The sequence below is a fragment of the Osmerus mordax genome, chromosome 9 (genome assembly GCF_038355195.1).
Source record: "Osmerus mordax isolate fOsmMor3 chromosome 9, fOsmMor3.pri, whole genome shotgun sequence".
Lineage (NCBI taxonomy): Eukaryota > Metazoa > Chordata > Actinopteri > Osmeriformes > Osmeridae > Osmerus > Osmerus mordax.
The window spans coordinates 2,798,751-2,818,989 of NC_090058.1; the positions used below are offsets into that span (position 1 = coordinate 2,798,751).

The window sequence follows — 20,239 nt, forward strand, 5'->3', positions numbered from 1 at the left end:
GTGCCCTAACCAGCTGTAAGGTTGGTTTTCAGAGGAAAGGTCTGGCTCCTCCCACAAGGTTGGGCTCCTCCCACTCAGCTGAACTGCAGCTCTGAGATCGGATGTACCCTGCTTGCAATCACAAATCTGAACAGATGGTGTTATACATCAAGGAACATTTATTTGTCTTATTCTGTAATTAAATACATACTGTGAGTGCAAATAGTTAAAGAGTCCAGAGTCTAAGAACTACATTGAGTATAGTTGAACATAGTACAAAGTTGGACAGTTAATTCAAACAAGCTAAATATCGTCAGATACTTCTTGTCTTCATGGTAGTCTAACAACAGTACCTAAAACATGAGATTGTGTATAGTTCCTTATAGTTATACAAAAGCAAAAAAACTACAATTACCACATCTAAGACGCGTTTTGTCAAATTATTTTGTGCTTGAAAACACCGAAAGGAAATCATTTGATATTTATATATATTGACATACAGTATACCGAGAAAAGCCCCACATCCTAACTCAGAAACATGAAGCAGTATTTAACATTGGTAGCAGAGCATTTCTGTGGGCATATCGTTTTTTTTGTGCCAAACCATACATTTGTTGTAAGCACTGCAGAAACAAAATAGCGTGGTAAAACTGCACGAAATATATCAAATATTATTTACTCAAGGCTCAACTTCATGCACTTAATAACAAGCAACACAAAAAAAAAAAGCTGGTTCTTTTTTTTGTTTCGTTTTTGAATCGTGTACTTGTCTACATAGACGTAGGACGTTGACCATGAATGACTGTGTTAGTGTGTTAACTGCTAAAGACAGGTTTGGGGTGTGATTGGGTTCTCTGGGGGATGGTTTTAGAGAACACAGTATAGATGACACAACAGTACTACCCTCCACAGAGAATGACTAGGCTTTCCAACAACGAGCAAGCTGCCGTCCTCTGAGCTGAACTGGACTGTTCACTTGACGCCGAGACGACCTCTACTCCTCCTTTCGCTTGGCCCCAGGGATCTTCGCCTGGATCCTGGGAAGGAAAACGAGGAGTTAGTTCCACTTTCACACCAGCCGGCCGACAAATGCAATTGTGTACGCGAGTATGTCAAAGAGACACTCACTTCCCCACCACGGAGTTGACCTGGGTCCGTATTAATCCCACGTATTGGTCAATCTGTGCCTGAGAAGAGGAGAGGCAGTAAGATGGAAGTTGGACGCGATCAGATTTCACGGAGATGAAATACCATTGAATGTGTCCTGTTTGGTTCTTACCTGGTGTTTCTCGTAGACCACGGGCATGCTGAACATGGACACAACAGCTGCAGGACAGATGGAGAGAGACTGTTACATTCGGACCTGCAGTGTCCCTCACGTATAGACACTGAGTCAACTGAGCTTCTGGCCTTTATTTACATTATGCAAAGAGTAAAGGTACACGAGAGAGATAAGATATTTTGTTGTTTGGAGGAATCAGTTTCAGCTATGTTGTTATTGACATATTAACGATCTTGCATAGCTATTTACTAACTAAATTAGTCAGCGCTACATCATTTACTTCCTGGTTAAATATGTGCTGAATGCTGTGATAGGGCAACTGGTTGGCCGTCGCTGCTGATCTTGTCAGGTCATGTGGGTCTTGCTGCCCTCCTCAATGACACTGATCTCTGTCTGGGTGTAAATCATTGACTGGCTTCACTGCCACCCAGCAGGACCTGTGCCCACTCCAGGACCAGTGTGTATGTATGTGTACAGCTCCCTCAGGAAGTCGCTTTGGATAAAAGCGTCTGCTAAATGAATAGATGTAAATGTGTGTGCGCTGGTGGGGAAGGATGCAGAGTGCTGGAGACCAGGGAGCCAATCAGAGGCAGCCACTGACCCAGGATCATCAGAGTCAGCCCGTTGAAGAGAGCTCCCACGTAGGTGAGCAGCCACATCAGCACGGCAAACTGAAACACAATGAGAACCAACAGTCACCCCTACAACTCCACCACCCACCTATCAATCATCACAGGATACAACAGAAACAATGTGTGTTTGTGAAAAGGAATCGCACCTTGAGGGAGTCAACAAGGTCCTGGACCAGGAACAGCCTGCGGAGCTCCTTAATGCAGGTGTTGACGTACAGCAGAGCCTTTTCAGCATATTTACCGATCTGCTCCTGGGACAGGGCGATGTCCACCTCCAGATAGGACCTGCGAGGCAACAGTGGAACACGGCACATAAGCAACATGTACAGTCACACAATTCCCCTCCCACACCATCATCTTCAAGGGTATGGGTTGGTTTAACCCTTGTGCTGCCTTCGGGTCACATGACCCAAAGGTTCATAACGAACCATTGTTGTTTTTACCCAATACAAAAACAAATAAAAATTGTTTTCTTTTAACCTTTGCAATGTGGGAGGTCTGAGACAGCCCAACGGTTAAAAGAAAATGCTTCACTTTGTTTTTGTATGCGGTAAAGTTGTCGCAATACGACGTTGGGTCACAACGACTGATGGGTCAGAATGACCCGAAGATAACACAAGGGTTAAGTGCAGTTCTACGGGCGTTTGAGAGGCCCTCTGTGACACTGCGTGTAAAAACGGGCTGTGCATGAATAAGATGATCATCGTGGTTCATTGTCTCCTCACTTGAATGGGTGGCCTTCGTCGGTCTTCTGCACGGCCTGCAGCACGGACTTGTAGACCCTGAAGCTGATGGTGGCAGAGAGGGCGGCCAGCGCTAAGTAGGCCCCCACACTGACCACGCTGAACTGGGTCAGGGAGAAGAACAGCAGCAGCAGGCTGCCGAACACAGCTCCCGACTGCTTCACATTCCTCCAGTAGAGCAGGTCGATGGCTGGGGACAGAGCAAGACCACCAGGGGTTAGGACCAGGGGTTAGGACCAGCGGTTAGGACCAGGCCCCAGCACTGCCGAGCCACCCTCACCCACCACCCGCTACACATCCGGACACTCGTTTCCAGCGAGCTTCTCCTCTACAGCCGACATTTAGGTCATATATCTGCAAGGCACTGGCAAAGTAGCTTCCTTTGGGAACAGCTGACATACATGATGTTTCTAATAGCTTTTTATTGCCTTCAATCCAGCTGCCCTCCACCAAACTGTGTGAAGGCGTCAGAGCGCAAACTCTTTGGTTCTTTTCTACTATATATAGAGCGACCTTTGCGAACGATAATACCTGACTGACTTGTTGAACAAGCGTCTCAGATTCATGGTACGGCTGCCACAGAGAGCCAGGACTTCTTATCTATGGATGGTATGTGTTGTTGCAATCACCAACACCTGGCCAGCTCCCACACCCTGCCACACACACACACACACACACACACACACACACACACACACACACACACACACACACACTGGTGATACCCCGAAATCCACCAGGTTGACCTGTCCCCACCAGTAGTGCTCTTCACAGAGCTGAGTTAATGATTCATGACTGACTGGGAGCTGGTGGACATAGAGGCAGAACTGGAAGCCATATCAGCAGTATTAACAGATAACAGCTCAAAGTGACCTGGTCACACTGGTCAGGGTTCTGAGAACTTCAGAGGTTGTCATGACGGTGAAATGCTGATGCATTTGAAGACCTCCATAAGGAACGTCAGCGAATGATTCAGGATACAGTACAGCCACCCTGTAAACCTGAATGGTCTCTCTTATGAAACAGTGGCAGTCCCAGAGATAGTGAGTGACATGATGTGTTCCTAAGCGTGCATTTCTGAGCCCCCAGCAGGGGATGATGTGACTCGTCTGGATTAAGGCAGTGTAGCGTTGCAGCTCAAGGAACTTCCAAGACCTTCGCCTATGTTGGCTGGAAACACAGGCCTGTTTCCATGAGAACCAGCGGCTGGTTCACCCCTGCTGAGCTTCAGTGCCTTCCCCACCGGAGGCTGTTGGTCTCAGCCCGGTCCAGACCAGCCTAGCCCGGTCCAGACCAGCCTAGCCCAGACCCCCAGCCCAGACCAGCCCCCCACCCCAGACCATCCCCCACCCCAGCCCAGCCTAGCCCAGACCCCCAGCCCAGACCATCCCCCACCCCAGCCCAGCCTAGCCCAGACCCCCAGACCAGCCCCCCACCCCAGACCATCCCCCACCCCAGCCCAGCCTAGCCCAGACCCCCAGACCAGCCCTGCCTAACTCCTCATCTGTCAGCTCAACTGTGTCTCTGACACCTGGAAGCCGTCTGATTGATGAGTGAGGAGGTGAACAGGCAGATTCCTCAGAGTGTGTGTGAGGAGCAGGATCCTGCTGTGTCCCCTGGGTGTCTTCCACTTCCTCCCCAAGCCTGCCTGCCTGCTGCCTGTTCTAATTTTAGCTGTAGGGCTGTGAGAGGCAGAGATGACGGCCATTTTTATTTTCTACCAAAGGCATCCGAGGATGCCAAAAGGCTCAAACGGGGTGATAAAAGAACACTTGTTTTTCCGGCTCTGTGAGTATCGGCTGAACAGGTGCAGAGACAAGACATTTCCCGCTCTGCTCCCAGACGAATTCACCTAAATCATTACAGCAGCCTCCTCCTTATCAATAACTAATACTGATCGACCTACTTCCCTCTGATCAATACCCCGAATCAATTGGCTTTTTGATTTCAACAGCCGTCTCTAAACACCTTTCAGACCGACACTCCCTCCTAAAATATCCGTCACCACACACCGCTGCCACAAGCCACGGTGTCGCAACGATTTACAATCCTGGAGATCTACTGCTTTGCATTGAGATGCTCTATCACGCTTGCCCCGGCACACAACACGCACACAACACGCACACAACACGCACACAACACAGACACAACACGCACACAACACGAAGCAGCTGGAACGCGAACAGGCAAGACAGCGTCGCAGGAGAGCCGGGTGCGGACAGACAACAGCTTAAAAGGTGCCTTGAGACGTGCTCCACACAGACAGCGTTAAGCGCGCGCGAGAGAAGCTTTAGCGAAAGCGGTAGAAGTGCGTGTACTGACCTGCGGCTCCCATGGCTGAACAGGGAAAGAAGCAGCTGCTTTATCCACAGACAAAAGGAGAGCTCTGAAGGGGGAGGCCCCCCCCCGCCAGGAAGGGAGGGGCCACAGGCACAACCGGCTAATCATTGGTGCTCTTTACAGGGGGATTGGGAGGGGGGGGGGGGGCTAAGGGGAGCGGCTGCCAGAGAACCAAGCTGCGATCCAGCACACACACGCACACACACACCCTCTCCCATACACTCACACACACTCTCCCATACACACACACACCCTCTCCCATACACACACACACTTTCAGTGAGCTCTTTTATGCCCTGGCTTTAAAGCGCAGCCCCGCTGACCAACGACAAAGGCAAGGAAAGGCTAATAAAAAAAAAGACTGCATCCAATTCAAAATGGTGTCTGGGTATCTCCGTTCACAGCACTCGGAGACTCTCCCTCTCTCTCTGCTGAATGACTTATTTATTTTTATTTGTTTCTCTCTCTAGCCAGCAGCAAGCGGCTGACTGCAGAGAAGTCAGGTGCATGCTAGAGGAGCAGCAGAACCGGGTTCTGGCAGGAAGGACAACCAGACCAGATTAGACCAGGTTGTAGCTGGAATACACCGCTCTGTTAAAATGCCCCAGCTCAGACAATATGGAGAGCACCTGCCTGATGCAGTTACCATAGCTACGCTGCTCCATTTTATCCCTCTTCGCTTACAGAGAGAGAGAGAGAGAGAGAGAGAGAGAGAGTGAGAGAGAGAGATGGATAGAGCGAGAGAGCAAGGGGGAAGAAAAGGGGAAGGAGAGAGAGGACAGACAGACAGATGGATGGATAAGGGAAGGAGAGAGAGAGAGGAGGGGGGACTGGGCTCTCTTGGGAACAGAGACAGATTCACTTGCTCTGAATATGGGGAATCAGGGGCACATGTGTCTACACACACACACACACACACACACAGCCACTCCCTTTATTGTTTCACACAAAAGGACAAAGGACCAGTTTGGCATGGTGGCCACAAGCCGTCCAAACAGTCTGTTTTTAAGAGCTTACTTACATGGTTTGTCACCTTTTTGCGTGACTGACAGGGTTAAATACAACCTTAAGACTCAGTATCTGTTATTTAGGCATGTCACCTTCTAAACCGTGGGAATATAATCATGATAGGATTCACACAGCAATCCTCAGAATTTGGAACACAGCAGTATGGCAAGATAAACTGGTTTAGATAACCAGTTGATCTTTTCTGTTAAAGTATTTACAATCTTTACTGAACTTAAGTCAGAACACATCAAATTGTTTGTGTCTTCAACACATATCAAACTTAATTACGTTAATCCCAGTCTTCATTTTGCTACAGACGTAATATATTGGGGGTGTCAGATGGCTGAGTGGTTAAGGAATCAGGCGATCAATCAGAAAGTTGCCGGATCGATTCCCGGCTGTGCCAAATGATGTTGTGTCCTTGGGCAAGGCACTTCACCCTACTTGCCTCGGGGAGAATGTCTGCTAAATGACTAAATGTAAATGTAATATTGTGATCCTTTACTAGCAATTAACTGTAAAGTCAGTTCTGACTCTAAGCTATCTTCTGTCCCCTGCTAACAGACAGGAAGTGGTTTCAGAACAGGAAGCAGAGTGGCTGCTGGCCAAAGTCCTGACACGACACACCTTCCAGCTCTGGTGCCCAAACAGGAGTCTTGGTAGGTTGTCAGATGATGTAGGCTGAACGGGATTCTCGTTTGGGGTCGAGGCAGAGAGAACAAGTTCCAGCCTGACCCCATTACCCCACCAAATCATCGTCACAGCCTTAAACTCTGCCTGAAGGTAACACGAGTGATCAGACTCACTGCTTCTCCAGCTCTCACTGTGAAGAAAACATCTGAATGGGCAGGGTTAGCCTTGGGTGTATCGACTGTACGAACATCTGGGAGAGAATCGTTTGTACATATCAAGACAGGTATGTCAAATGCATAAACACATTTGGAGATTATGCCGTACGGGATGACCAGAGAGGAAGACTGTGCTAACAACCATCTACAGTAAAACTAAGGGACTTTGTTGCTGAATTAGGATCGATGAAAAGATGGTCTGAAGGAGAATTCAGCAGGCTTCTCACTACATCTCTGACAGTATGGGCTACAACTTATAGTCATCAAAGGCACATGGTCATAGAAAGATTCAAACTAAGAAGAACAGGATCTTCCCTCCCCCTCCTTCATTGTTAATACCGATAAGCAAGAGAGATGGAGGGAAAATAGCAAGTTGGGTAGGCAGAGAGGAGGAGGAGGAGGAGGGGGAGGAGGAGGGAGCCATTCTCTCTCCCAGTCCCTCATCCTAACCTGTAACAGTAATAACAATGCTCTTCATGATATGGAAACAGGCAGACAGAGGCCATCTCTCTCCCTCCCTCTTCCCCCCCCCCTTTCTCTTTCTCCCTCTGTCTCTGCAAGGTGGCATGGCAGCCCAGCCCATGACACTGATGTCATCAGGATGGGTGTGCCCCGGTTGCCATGGAGACAGTCTCTCGGTGCCTCTCTGGATGCTTAGGCAGCTCCACACACAAAAACAGCCCTGACGCCACCACACACCAGCCCCCCTGTGGGGCTCGGGGACAACAGTGACAACAGTGACACGCCCTCATCCACCACGGTGTTCCACATTAACACACACACACACATAAGCAGATGGCTTCCAGTGTGTGTACAGGTGTATACATTAATCATCCCAAACACACACCCTCTGACGTCTCACACCTCCGTCCCCTTTGTCTGGCGCGGCGGAGGGCTCCTGTCGTCAGGGCATCTGTCGTCAGGGCGCCTGTCGTCAGGGCGTGTCCCTGGGTAAACATGCAGGGGAGTCCAGACCCCCTCTAATGTCACATGCAAACATGCGACATTACTCCTCTGTCTAAGCAGACATGCACGCACGCCAAAACTGTCCCCACACTCCGGCAGAAACACGTACGTGACAACAGATCAGTTCATACCTCACACACATGTAATCCATATACCACACACACACACACACACAGAGAGAGAAAACACACAGTAAACACGTCAGTACCCTGGCCTTTCCAGCTGGTGCAGGAAATATCCTTGGCTTTGCTCACGTCTGCAGTGGCCTGCATGCTGCCGATCAGTTCTCTCCCAGATCTCTCTTCTTCTTCTTCTTCTCTCTGCGTCTTCTCTCTTCTTCTGAGTGTTCCTCTGCGGTCGAGCTGGCTCACTCACTCACCCCACAGAGGCATGAATGGTGGGAAGGATGGAGGGAGAGAAGCGGAGACGCGAGGAGGGGATGAAGGAGAGGTTTCCAAGGTGCCGCGTGCCCACGGAGCTCTCAGACTGCTGCTGTGGAGCCGTCAGCGAGAACAGGAGGAGGAGAGGGTAGCGGAGAGAGAGAGAGAGAGGGGGGGGGGTCGATCGAACTGTAAACACACCGCGCTCAGCACAGTCGCTACTGCAGCAAATCATCCATGCAATGATTTAGTGCCTGGGGGTTAGGCTTTTTCTTGAGAGGGGAGGTGAGTCCTTTCACAATAAAAGTCCCTGGTTGCAGTCACTGGTTCTCGGGGTAGACTGGTGCTCCGGGGGGTGCAGGGGGGGAAGGGTTAACTCACAAGCCCTTTGATGAAGCCCCCAAAGCAGACGGATACAATGTCATGTGTGCTGGTGGGCCCCGCCCACTTTCATTTTTTTTATCGTTAGTGAGATAAAGAAAGAAAGAATATGTGGAATGCGTCTCAGTGACATCGCTAAAAATGTGTGTCATTAAAAAAAGAATCTGACGTCATGTTCAGCTTCAAAAAGACAATAGGATTTGCTGCAAGGCTAGGGACCATGCATGACATGGCTGTGTTGTCATGGAAGGATCTGTCAAACGTTCAACCCTTTAGCTCTTTATCTGTACAAGCCCATATTTAAGCCTGCAGTCGAGGCGACGCAAATAGCAATTTTCACTGTCTCACTCATTATTGAGCAGCTGAAGTGCTGGTGCCTTTAATAATTCATAAACACTGTGCAGTACAGAACAACAGTGTTCCAGCCTCAATGCGTCCAGGCCACATTCAGTCCGTGCTTTAGGTTTTCCCCTCCAGGAATTAGCAATGCAAATGTCCTCGCAAAGCCTTGGTCTCAGAGCAATGCATGGGTCACACAGGACACAGCCCTGAAGCCAGACACCATCAATGTCTGGATATACAGAAAGGGCGTCATCAAATCCTAGTCTGCAACCCGTCTGCAACCCATCCCCCTCCCTCCCTCCCTCCCTCCCTCCCTCCCTCCCTCCCTCCCTCCCTCCCTCCCTCCCTCCCTCCCTCCCTCCCTCCCTCCCTCCCTCCCTCCCTCCCTCCCTCCCTCCCTCCCTCCCTCCCTCCCTCCCCTCCCCTCCCTCCCTCCAGTCCCACCCTGCTGCCTATCCCTGCTTCACACCTTCTGCTCACCGCAACCTTTAAAAAAAAGGGTCTCTCTGCCACGGCAACAGCCAATAGGCAAAAAAATACTAAGAGAGAGACATAGTGAGTGAGTGAGAGAGATAGTTAGTTAGTGAGAGAGAGAAAGAGAGGGGAGGAAGAAGAAGAAAATAAACGAGCCAGCCCGCGCCTGCTCCCCCTGGGTGTTGTCATGGCAACTGCGGTGGAAGTGCTCAGGCAGGCAGGCAGTGGGTAACATGTCCGCCTGTCTCCTGCCCGACAGGCGAGCCGCTCGCGGTGCCTTGCGCCCTCTAGTGGTGGGAACATGTATGCACAAATGTATCTGGTTTCCTCGGGAAAAGGCTGACCTGCTTTCAGGATTTCTAGAACCTTCCTACCTTCCGTTGTCTGTTTGTAAACACGAGGGGGAGGAGAGAGAGAGCGCAGCTTCTCCGTGGCATCAGACCTCGGGCCGTGACGTTGCACTGTTGTCACTACCACGCCACCTCAGCCCAGTACAAACACAAGCATCCTTTACACAACGCACAGCTAGACATGTCCTTGTCCTATTCATGCTCACAGTCAGGGGATTTCAAACAACAACCTAAACCCCATAAGGCATCTTCCTCATCCCCTCTATGAGGAGAGAGCGGCAGAATCCTCCAAAGCTCTTTCGGTCTGTCTGCCTCTGCCCCAGTTTGGACATCAAAGGATTACATAAACCCAGTGTGGACACGGATAGAGAGAACCCAGCACAGATGGAGCAAAAGGCAAACAGGAAACACAAGACGCATCTCAAACCATCCCATAATAACACTCAGCTCGAGGTGACTCAACGCCGTGTGTGTGTAGACTGTGGAGCGTGTTCAAACCTGTAACATGTTGGAGTGAATTATTTCATGTCAGCGTAGAAGGCCGTTGGGAGACAGGTGGACAATTGAAGATGCAGGAATGAATCATGTTTTTGTTTTGTTTGTGTATTTCCACACAGATTCCCACTTCTTTTAAAGGCAGTGACTCTCATGTGATATATCTGGTAGCGCCCTGTCTTTTTCTAAGCTCTTTCACTGCTTCTAATCTCCATGATAAACATGCCGTTCTCAAGACAGCCTGTGTCATGGTCACTGTGCAACTCTACCACCAGAGGGAAGCAGAAATCATGCAGCCAAAGAAGCTGTCGTCCCCTCCGTTGTGAGACAGCATGGAACAGCCCAGCCCAGCCTATCCTAGCCCAGCTTAGCCCAGCCCAGCCTATCCTAGCCCAGCCTATCCTAGCCCAGCCTATCCTAGCCCAGCCCAGCCTATCCTAGCCCAGTTTAGCCTAACCCAGCCCAGCCTAGCCTAACCCATCCCAGCCCAGCCCGTATCACAGCAACCCTTTAATTTCCTTTTTCTGTCAACACAGCCACGATAACGGCCCAGCCTGGCCCTCCATGCTATCTCCCCACATCACAACACACTCAGGGAACAAGAGCCTTCAGGGAACGACCATATGCTGTGTGCTGTTAAAGGGAGTCAATAGTCATAATCAACAACCGTGTAAGAGTCAAGCAGTTAATGATTATAAAACAAGGCCAAGACACACCCAATCCTCCAAACAGGTTCTGAGATGTGTTCTCTACCTGTTCCACACGCTGGCTGTAAGACCTGGGCTGTCAAGACAGCACAACTGAAACAGGGGAAAAATGAGCTCAACAGTTAAAAGGCTTCAAGAAAGAATGACATCTAGGGTGTCAGCTAAACCCCAGCTTGTGAGATGGCAGACCTCCTAAACCCCTCCCACCCCCCAGAGAGCACAGACCAGAGTACTGACAGGGACCAACCTTTCTGTTTGTCGAAGCCCTTCATTAAGACTGGAGCATCTGGCTTCCCCTGGTCTCCCCTCCCCTCGCCGGCCAGCTGGCTCTTACCCCCCAGGTCCTCCAGGGGGCGCACCTCGGGGGGCACGGCGGCCGTGGGCGGCTTGGGCTTGCTGGGACGATCCTCCTCCATCTTGGTGGGGCTCTTGCTCTTGTCATTGGAGGGTTTCACCAGGGAGCTAGCCAATGGCTCGGCGGGGGCGGGCTGTGGGCTGCTGCGGGCCGGGGCCGGGGTGGGGGTGGGGCTTGGGGTGGTGGTGGGGGGGATCAGGGGGGAGGGGACCCCCTGTTTGGGCCCCGCGCTGCCCTGCTCTCTCTTCGGGCTCTCCTCAGACGCAGACTCGATGAAGAGCTCGCTGTCCAGCTCCGCTTCCCTCTCCTCCCGCAGGATGCTGTAAGCCGAGGGCGGGGCGGGGTGGCTGGTCAAGCCCAGGCCGCCCTTAACCGGGGGGGTGCTGTCGAAGGGGTTTCCCGCCGGGCTGAAAGTGTCCTTGTTGCTCGGGGGCGGCTCGAAGGGGTTGTTGGTGCTGGTGGCGGAGGAGGGCGCGGCCGGGCGAGAGAAGGGCTCTTCAGACACCAGCTCGATCTCTGAGTCCCCGGACTCGGCACTGCTGCCGTCCTGGTCCCTGGAGGCTGCCATGGAGGAGGGCTGGGTGGATCCTGGAGCCGGCTCGCCGCCCGCTGACTTCCCTCGTCCAAACTGGAACATGTCATGAGACGGAGACTCTTTCTCTGCGGAGACAAAGGCAGGGACAGAGATAGAGGGAGGAGAGAGAGAGGGAGGAGAGAGAGCGATGGAGGGAAAAGAGAGATTAGAGGGGGCTGAGCAGACAAGCCCACAGTGTGACATCTCAGCACATCTCTTACAGCAGGAACCCTAAGCTCCTAAAGCCCATTTAAATACATTTTCTCACTTGTAAAGACAGAAGTCTTTCTTCCCCCCCGTCTCTAACATGAACCATCACTGAGATAAGAAACCCAGCTCAGAGCCAGGGGCGCGACTCGCACCAGACCGCGTCGCAGCACCGCAGCGTCGAGGCCTACCTGTCGGGGACGTGTTGGGCGAGGATGTGGGGCTCTCGTCCTCCGGCTCGGAGAGGGTAACCGTGGGAACGCCCTGCAGGCCCAGGCTGAGGATGTTGTCGCGGTCTGACACGGCGGTCTGCAGCGGGGCCGGGTCGTCCTTGGCGACGGGAGGGCGGGACTCGGTCAGGGTGATCTTGACGGGGCTGGCCGTCTGCGGGGTGCCCAGGGTGCGGTAGGAGCGGTAGTCGGACAGCTCCTCGTCTGACGGCTCCTCCACGTAGGGGAAGGAGTGCGAGTCCAGCGCCGGGCCCAGGCTCTCCTCCTCTCCTCCGGGGTTCTTCTCCATGTAGCTGCCCAGGGAGTCTCCGCCGGAGGGGCCCGTGTCCCCCTGGCTGGGCTGGGCCCGCTTGGAGCTCTGCTCGTCTCCGTGGCTGATGTCCATGTAGTTGTAGGACTCGGTCTTCTCAGAACCCAGCAGGGACTTGGGAAGGTCATCCAGGTCAGACAGGTCAGAGGTCATCTTTGAGCTGAAGATGCCGTAGGAGTCGATGGTGGAGCGCTCCTGGGAGGGGGAGGAGCCTGAGGAGCCCTCCTGGTCGTACCGGTGGCCCTGATTGGACAGCAGGGAGGTGTACAGGTCACCATCGTCGCTCATTGGCTTCTGGAAGAGCCCAGACATCGGGTCATCTGGAGAGAGACAGAAAGGGAGATGCAGAAAAAGAAAGAGAGATTATAATACGTGAAAACTGCTCCTTGTTCCATCTGACCCCTCTGAGACGGCAGTTAGCGACAGGATGCTCAGAGGGAGGTGAAAGCCCGTCGAGGGAGACGGTCCCTCCAGGACCTTCATTCATCCATAATTGAGTTACATTGAGCTGACACAAAATGACACCATCTTGCTGTGTCACAGCTCAAACGCATCAGACTGTCTCCGGCTGCTGAATTAATGATGGTTGCAGTTAGACATGCTCTGGCCCTGATAGGGAAGGAGGGAGGGATGGAAAGAGAGAGAGAGGGAGGGATGGCGGCTGGAGGGGGGGATATGGGGGGGTGTACGGATCAGTGATGCAGCATTAACAGAGGGCACTTGTGCCCTGAGCTGGACAAAGGCAGATTGTTCAAACCCCAAAACCGGCCCTGCCTGGCTCTGTAAGCGGACAGTGAGGTGGGGGGGGGGGGGGGGGGGGGGGGTGCTCTCCAGCACATTCTCAGCTCTGGTTTATAAATCTCTCCTGACAAGATGGCCGATTGTGACGGCAGAGAACACACACTAACACATCAGCGTACCCATCCTCTGTCTGTCTAGTCTGACAGCAGGACGTGACGGGTCACAGAGCAGTCCTCTTTCAAACAGCCCTCATCCGCACAGCGGCAGACTGATTATTTTGTTTAACTTCTGTAAACACATGAAGCAAAACTCAGCTAGACAAGAGAATAAGTGTTTGGTCCTGTCCTTTATATGATCACTTTAACTAACAAAGCTAATCGTTATTTATTTCATACGAGTACAGCACCTATACTAGACTCCCTCCCTCCCTCACCCCTGCCTCCCTCCCTCACCCTTCCCTCCCTCCCTCACCCCTGCCTCCCTGCCTCCGTCCCTCACCCCTCCCTCACCCTTTCCTCCCTCACAAACAATTGCTTGGACAGTCATAATAATGACGTACCAATGCTGGAATTTGTGTTGCTGAGCTGGGTGCACAGCACAGTTTACACCCCCACAAACTATGCTGAGAGCCATGTTAGCCAGTCCCCCTCTTCCCCCCCCCCCCCTCCCCCTGGGCAGGGGTTTCTCTATATATAGCCTGGCCATCCAGCTGCAGGGGTGTGGCTGGGGTTTGTGTGTAGGGGGGAGGAGAGGGGGAGGGGGGGGGCAGATTTTAATGAGGAATCTCCTCCAAGCTCCCCCTCGAGGGTGCAGGAGGCGTCCCTCCAGCTCAGGATGTCCCGTCCCCCGTCCCCCCCCCCCCCTTCCCTTTGTTCTCCCTGACCCCCTCCTCACAGCATTGTACTGTTGTGTCATTACCAACATGCAGTACTGTACAGTGGCTGCTATGCTCAGACTACACCCATTAGGACACAGGGGAGCAGGTGACATAACACAGTAGAAAAACAATCAACACAATCCACACTTCCACTCTCCAGACTCATCCTGAGTGGACTGTAACCCCGGCAACACAACACAGCCCCTCAGCACCAGATGGCAACATCTGGATGGTTCTCCGGAAGTCCAATGACATTGAGAGCCATAGATCTACTGTTAGAGCATGCTGCATAATCCTCTTAAGGCCCTTCTCTCTCTGTAGGTTAACTCGGGCATCCCATCATCACCCTGACAACGTCAGCGTAATCTCCCACTGGCTCCCTGGGTACAGATGTGGCCACCAGCCCTCCACCAGGAAGCCCACTGAGGACAACTGAGGACAACTGACCTCAGTGTCCATATGGAGCAGCTCTGGTGAGTTTCTAATCCAGATCAGATTCTCAGGCTGCTCCGACCCCCGACCCCCCCTCGCAGCCCGGCTCTGTGAACCAGGAAGGACGTGAACGTGGAGAGGCTGCTCACATCAGCTGCTCCCCAGGGGCGACCCCTCAAGAGGCGGGGGAGAGGGGGGGAGAGGCTCCGCAGACAGTCTCCAGTGAGGCGGCTTTAAGAGGCTGAGGCAGAGAGGGAGGGGAGAGAGAGGTAGAGGGCTACTGAACAACATGCTGTTAGTGCTGTTAGTGCTGTTGGTGCTGTTGGTGCTGTTGGTGCTGTTGTTAGTGCTGCACCCAGACTCTGTAAAACCCCCACAAGGCCAAGCAGCACTTCAGCTCATTCAGACAGGATGAGACGTGGCAATGCAGGATTTCTCATTTAACATTGTCCTCCTAACATAAGACTTCTACTGAACCCATGCCACGGTTACAGAAATAAGTCACTGTGGATGAGCAGCGAGAGAGATCAGTCAGATTTATCTCATGCAGACTTGATGCACCCTGGCGATGGTTGCTCCGGGCTATCAGGTCTTCCTAATTATGAAGTTGATGAAAACGTGACTTGTAGGCGACACCAGACACCAGCTCAGACTACAGAGAGCCTGTGTCGCTCATTCAGAACACAGTTTACTGCTACCTGAGATGAGATGGTCTCAACTGACAAATCTGAGCGGAGGGAGAAGGCAGGGCTGGATGGAAAGCTTCAGGTCTGAAGACCCACAAGGCCCTCTGAAGCTTGTCATGACCGTCCCGCCCTGCTGATTCCCTCGTCCGTTTTCCCCCTCCAGACCCGTCGTGTGAGCCTCACTTCCCTGAACCTCGGCTGGCTTCATCCAGCCATGCGGCCCTGAGGGAAACACTGGAGATGATAGGGGAGTCAGGTGGCTGAGCGGTTAGGGAGTCGGGCTAGTAATCTGAAGGTTGCCAGTTCGATTCCCGGCCATGCTAAATGACGTTGTGTCCTTGGGCAAGGCACTTCACCCTACTTGCCTCGGGGGAATGTCCCTGTACTTACTGTAAGTCGCTCTGGATAAGAGCGTCTGCTAAATGACTAAATGTAATGTACATGTAAGAGCTGATCAGAGGAGGATGTGAGTGCTGCTGTGTTCCAGAGCTGAGGCAGCGGCAGCATCATTTACATTTAGTCATTTAGCAGACGCTCTTATCCAGAGTGACTTACAGTAAGTACAGGGACATTCCCCCCGAGGCAAGTAGGGTGAAGTACCTTGCCCAAGGACACAACGTCATTTGGCACGGCCCGGAATCAAACTGGCAACCTTCAGATTACTAGCCCGATTCCCTAACCGCTCAGCCACCTGACTCCTCTTCCTGTTAAGACTCTCCAATGATTACAATCACGCCACGCTCCCTGTTGAGCTCCACTGGAGAGTTGGTGTTTTGTCTCGCTGCTACATTAGTGCTTTGGATGAGGACACGTCTGAAGCCAACGTTGGCCTAACATGTAACCGCGTCTTTGGTTCCACCCTCTGGTGTCTGTCTGGTGTCACCTTTCACAAGTCCTCGTCTCCTCCCCTGCTTCTGCTGTTACAGACAATCTATCAAATGACCATGAGGGCCTTTCTGAGGTCCTGCTGCGTCAGACTCAAACCTACACGTCTCCATGCCAACGATCATCAGGAAACACATGACGGTAAATCACCTGCCCTTTTTGAGCCACACTCAGCTAACTTCATGATCACGAAATATAAAAGTTGGGCTTCTGCCTAATAGGGGGACTGATATTGAGTGCCTGGAAGGGAAAGAGAGGCAGAAGAGAGTGGACACGGATAGGAGACCGTATGCTCAATAGTGCAACCTGAGGTGTGGTATAAATAGGGAAGGGGTCGATATGTAGGCAGCTGGCTGGGCTGTGGGGAGATATAGTCATGCAGAAGTCGTATTGATCCAGGGCACGCAATTACTGTAACACTCGTCCGTTCTATTCATTCTTTATTATTGAACTTGACAAATATTATTTCAACTGTACTTCAAAAACAACCGTTGGCCTTCGCAATTGCACAGTAAGGTCGGCCTTGCCCTTTTTTTCCATTAAAGATTGTAAACAGAGGGAGGCTTTGGTCGCCACCTGTCACTGTATTGATCTGAAAGCCCTGGCCCTGGGCAGCGAGGAGAGGACTGCTTCTTTGAGGAAGTAGACTAAGTGTCTGCAAGCTGTCAGCTTAAAGACACGGACGTCGATCTGGCATGTAGTCTATGCATACGTGTTTCTTTATTGTTTTGCAATCAAAGCTCAGGCACATGCCCTCTGGAACAGCCAGACATAGCCTCAAGGTTGATTTACACACTCACACACAGACAAACTCAGCTCTAAGGACAGAAATACTATTCTTTAGTTACGTATATTTTGGTGGTATAGGCCTACATTGTATGGTCAAATATCATAGGGCAGTGGTTTCAGGGTCTACTGCTTGCAAAAGTCTGCGATACTCCTCATCATGTGGATGAGGACAGCCTCAATGCTGTGCTCCTACACTAATTCCCTAATGGCACATATATTAAGTTCCTTCTTTAGCAATGTAATTACTAAAGACACAGGCCAGGATATTCCTTGACATAAAAACATCTGACTTTAATTTGTCTTCGATTGTTTGTGTGTACATGTGGTTTCTTTGTTGTGATGGTGCATCTAATGGATCCCATTAGATGCACCATCTGCTGGGAACAAGTGGAGCACCCCCTTCAGCGTGCTGTCTAAAGCCCGGTCCGATCCGACCACAGTCCTGGGAGGTGAGGTCCTCCACACGGCTTCAGTCACATCAGTTGTCTTTTTCTGCATGTCTGTAGCGGGCGTACAGGACAGAGATGGATAGGCCATGCTGTGTTAAGCTTAAGGTTATTTTGTCCAGGGGAAATCAAAAGTAGAGCTGAGGTCTGCAAAATTCATCACCTTCGGGACATGCAGTCTGAAAATAGTTAGACTGCCGTCCGGACGATATCATTCAAAGAACTCAAAAGTTAGAACTCAAAAGTTTGATAGCATTGCATATTAACCTGCCTCTAACCTTGTTTAGTAACGTTGAGTGTGCAGAGATGAGTTAAATAAATGTACCTTCAGAAGATACCCTCTGCCTGTTGCACGGAGCTCATTGGGAGCCAGGGTCCTTGACAAAGATCAGGCCAGACTAGAACGTCTCTTTCTAAGAGCCGACTGTCCGGTCTCTGCCATGTTTGAAGCGAGGCTGGCCCTGGAGAGATCCTCACTGTGTCTACCAAGACCATGTGTGTCAGGACAAATTAATTCACTAGTGTGGACAGAGCTGAGTAGGCATGGCTCAAAGAAAAGAAGTTGTTCTACGTCCTTTATTAAATGCCTGATGCATCTGTGTAGCTGAGCGAACTGTGAGTATGTGTGAGAAAATGAGAGAGAGAGAGACTGTTTGGCTCTTCTTGAAGCTGTGAATCAGTTAAATGAGCTAGCCATTCACACACGTCTTTTATCTTGCCTAAAGGCTGCGCTGGCTGAGAACCCAGTTTAAGAGGGCAACACAGAAGGTGAAAACGCTGCCATCCTACACCATTCTAATGAAGACAAAGTGCACCAGACTAAATCAGATTACAGGCTCGAAATAGACGGCACTCTGTTTGCGTACCAAAAACTACCACTAATTTGCTCTTCTGCTTGAAAACTGACAAGACTGAAAAAGCTAACTGCTAACATGAAGCAGGCAGGATGGGACTGTGTGTGTGTGTGTGTGGGGAGGGGGGGGGGGAGCAAACTATGCTGGGATTTTAAACACCATCTTATGAATATTTCAGTGGAACCGTGAATGAAAGTGCAGGGCTCGAGTTCCCTCCTCCAAGAGGATGATGGGGCCTGTTTCTTCAGTATTAAAAATAGCAGCAGCAGTGCTCTGCTATGGAGGGTGACAGACTGAAAGCAGAAGCATGAATGATGCTTCCATAAAAACAGTGCCATTTAAAGCCAAACAGATAAGGCCTACAGCAATTCCTCAACAGATCCCATCAAAGCAGCCTCACTTACAGGTTTAAGTGTTCTCAATGTCATAAAATGTATCAAGAGTCAAGTTTGTTCTGATTAAAAAGCCTTAGCGCTCATGAACCTCCTCGATGTGAATAAAACGTTGAGAAATTTGGTTTTATTGTGAAATATACTGGACATCACGCTCTATCTGAGCCGACCATTAAGTAAGTGGCCACATAGGCCTTAAGTTCTATTGATTCGGCTCAGTCTACCATGAGGATGTGGCCTGATCTGACAAGAGCATATGGCTCAAGAGTAGTAAACAAGTAACGTAGCTAGGCTACTTGGTCATGACTTGAGAGCTAATCTGTGTCTGTTGTTGAAATAGCTACTGTGTGTCTGTCGACTGTTCAGAAGCTCTTTGGTTGTATATTCTTGACGAAGTTTAGGAAGTTATATGGAATTCCAATCTGTTGCAATAGTACGCTGTAGGGCCTTACTCACGATGACTCACTATTCAAACCATAGTCATTCATTGACATCGATGATAACTGTTGTGAACTTTTTTCCTCCCTGATAAAGTACAGAATGTCTGATAACGTTCTGGTACGAGGTGACATTCGCATGCGATCGTTCTGCACTACAAAAGGCTGTCAGGTCTGGCGGATGGATTTATAACCACCTGCATTTACAAGTTTAAACTCGAGTCTTTAGCAGGCCAAGTATATTTAGGTATCAAATGATAATTATGTTATCGATAACCCGCTTTACCTGTAGATGCAGTTTCCATAGCAACGGGGGGCCTTTTCCCATCGTCCAGAAATTGATGGAATTGTTGATCCAGGTCGCCCGTGTCCCCTCCGCTTTTCGGCTTAAATTCGTCACGTAGCTCGTCAAACCGGGGTGGGGTACTTCCAAACAGGCCATTTCTCTCATAATCGTCCCCGAACCATTTCCCCTCCGAACCTAGTTCGTCACTGGGCTTAGAAGACATGCTTTCAGGGAGAGGTTGCGCGATGACACCAGGCTTCTGTAACGAGGGCTATAGAATGAATAGTGGCGCCGTGTCTTACCAAAAAGAGAATACTATTAACACCCGCTTAGCTTAATATACCCTACGTATTTATTCTTCAGCAGACGTATATATTTGTTATCTATTAGCCACACGGTCCAGTCGGAGAGCAGTGGTCGAGTGAGGTTGATTGTTTTAGTTCAGTGCTTCGATGGTGACGTCACCGTATCTGTGTAGCTTATGGTTGGCAGGGGCACTTATTTGGGGCAGAGTAAATTCTGTTAGCTAACCTAGCCATCCCTTTTTTTCTAAACGTCTGAATGAGTATCACAATGGAAGCATTTTGTTGAAGACCAACCAGCCTAAAAAAAAACATTACATGTGTCTTCTTAAATGAAGAAGGAAGCATTATTTTGTATTATTATTTATGTAATGCCCCTACAAGCAAGAATATTGATATACTGACATAATGTTTAGGGAATTGCATGTGAGATTATTCTTTTGTGTGAGATTTTTGTACTTGTTTGTGTACTTTTTTTTTTACTGCTTGTTTATTAGAAGTGATGCCAC

The 20,239-nt window shown here is 50.6% G+C and overlaps 1 protein-coding gene across 3 annotated transcripts; it reads right to left on the bottom strand.

Annotated features, from left to right (window-relative positions):
• Window positions 1–138: 138 nt before the first annotated feature.
• Window positions 139–19,846, bottom strand: rtn1a (reticulon 1a). Of its 3 annotated transcripts, XM_067242799.1 has the most exons (9): window positions 19,429–19,846; window positions 12,255–12,923; window positions 11,175–11,942; window positions 2,619–2,826; window positions 2,040–2,178; window positions 1,863–1,932; window positions 1,259–1,305; window positions 1,108–1,166; window positions 139–1,016 (listed from the first exon to the last, which is right to left on the bottom strand). In XM_067242799.1, the coding sequence occupies exons 1-9, from the start codon at window positions 19,649–19,651 to the stop codon at window positions 974–976; spliced, it is 2,226 nt and encodes a 741-aa protein (XP_067098900.1). In that variant the 5' UTR covers window positions 19,652–19,846; the 3' UTR covers window positions 139–973. The 3 variants fall into 3 exon arrangements, with proteins under 3 accessions (XP_067098900.1, XP_067098901.1, XP_067098902.1); XM_067242800.1 differs by lacking the exons at window positions 11,175–11,942; window positions 12,255–12,923; window positions 19,429–19,846 and adding an exon at window positions 8,007–8,380; XM_067242801.1 differs by lacking the exons at window positions 11,175–11,942; window positions 12,255–12,923; window positions 19,429–19,846 and adding an exon at window positions 4,959–5,006.
• Between the last annotated feature and the right edge of the window lie 393 nt (window positions 19,847–20,239).

Coding starts and splice junctions, on each gene's coding strand:
- rtn1a (XM_067242799.1), bottom strand. CDS start 19,651: ATGTCTTCTAAGCCCAGTGACGAACTAGGTTCGGAGGGGAAATGGTTC. Junction 12,924..19,428: donor TATGGAAACTGCATCTACAG/GTAAAGCGGGTT, acceptor GTCTCTCTCCAG/ATGACCCGATGTCTGGGCTC. Junction 2,827..11,174: donor GGGCTTCGACAAACAGAAAG/GTTGGTCCCTGT, acceptor CTCTGTCCCCAG/CCATCGACCTGCTCTACTGG.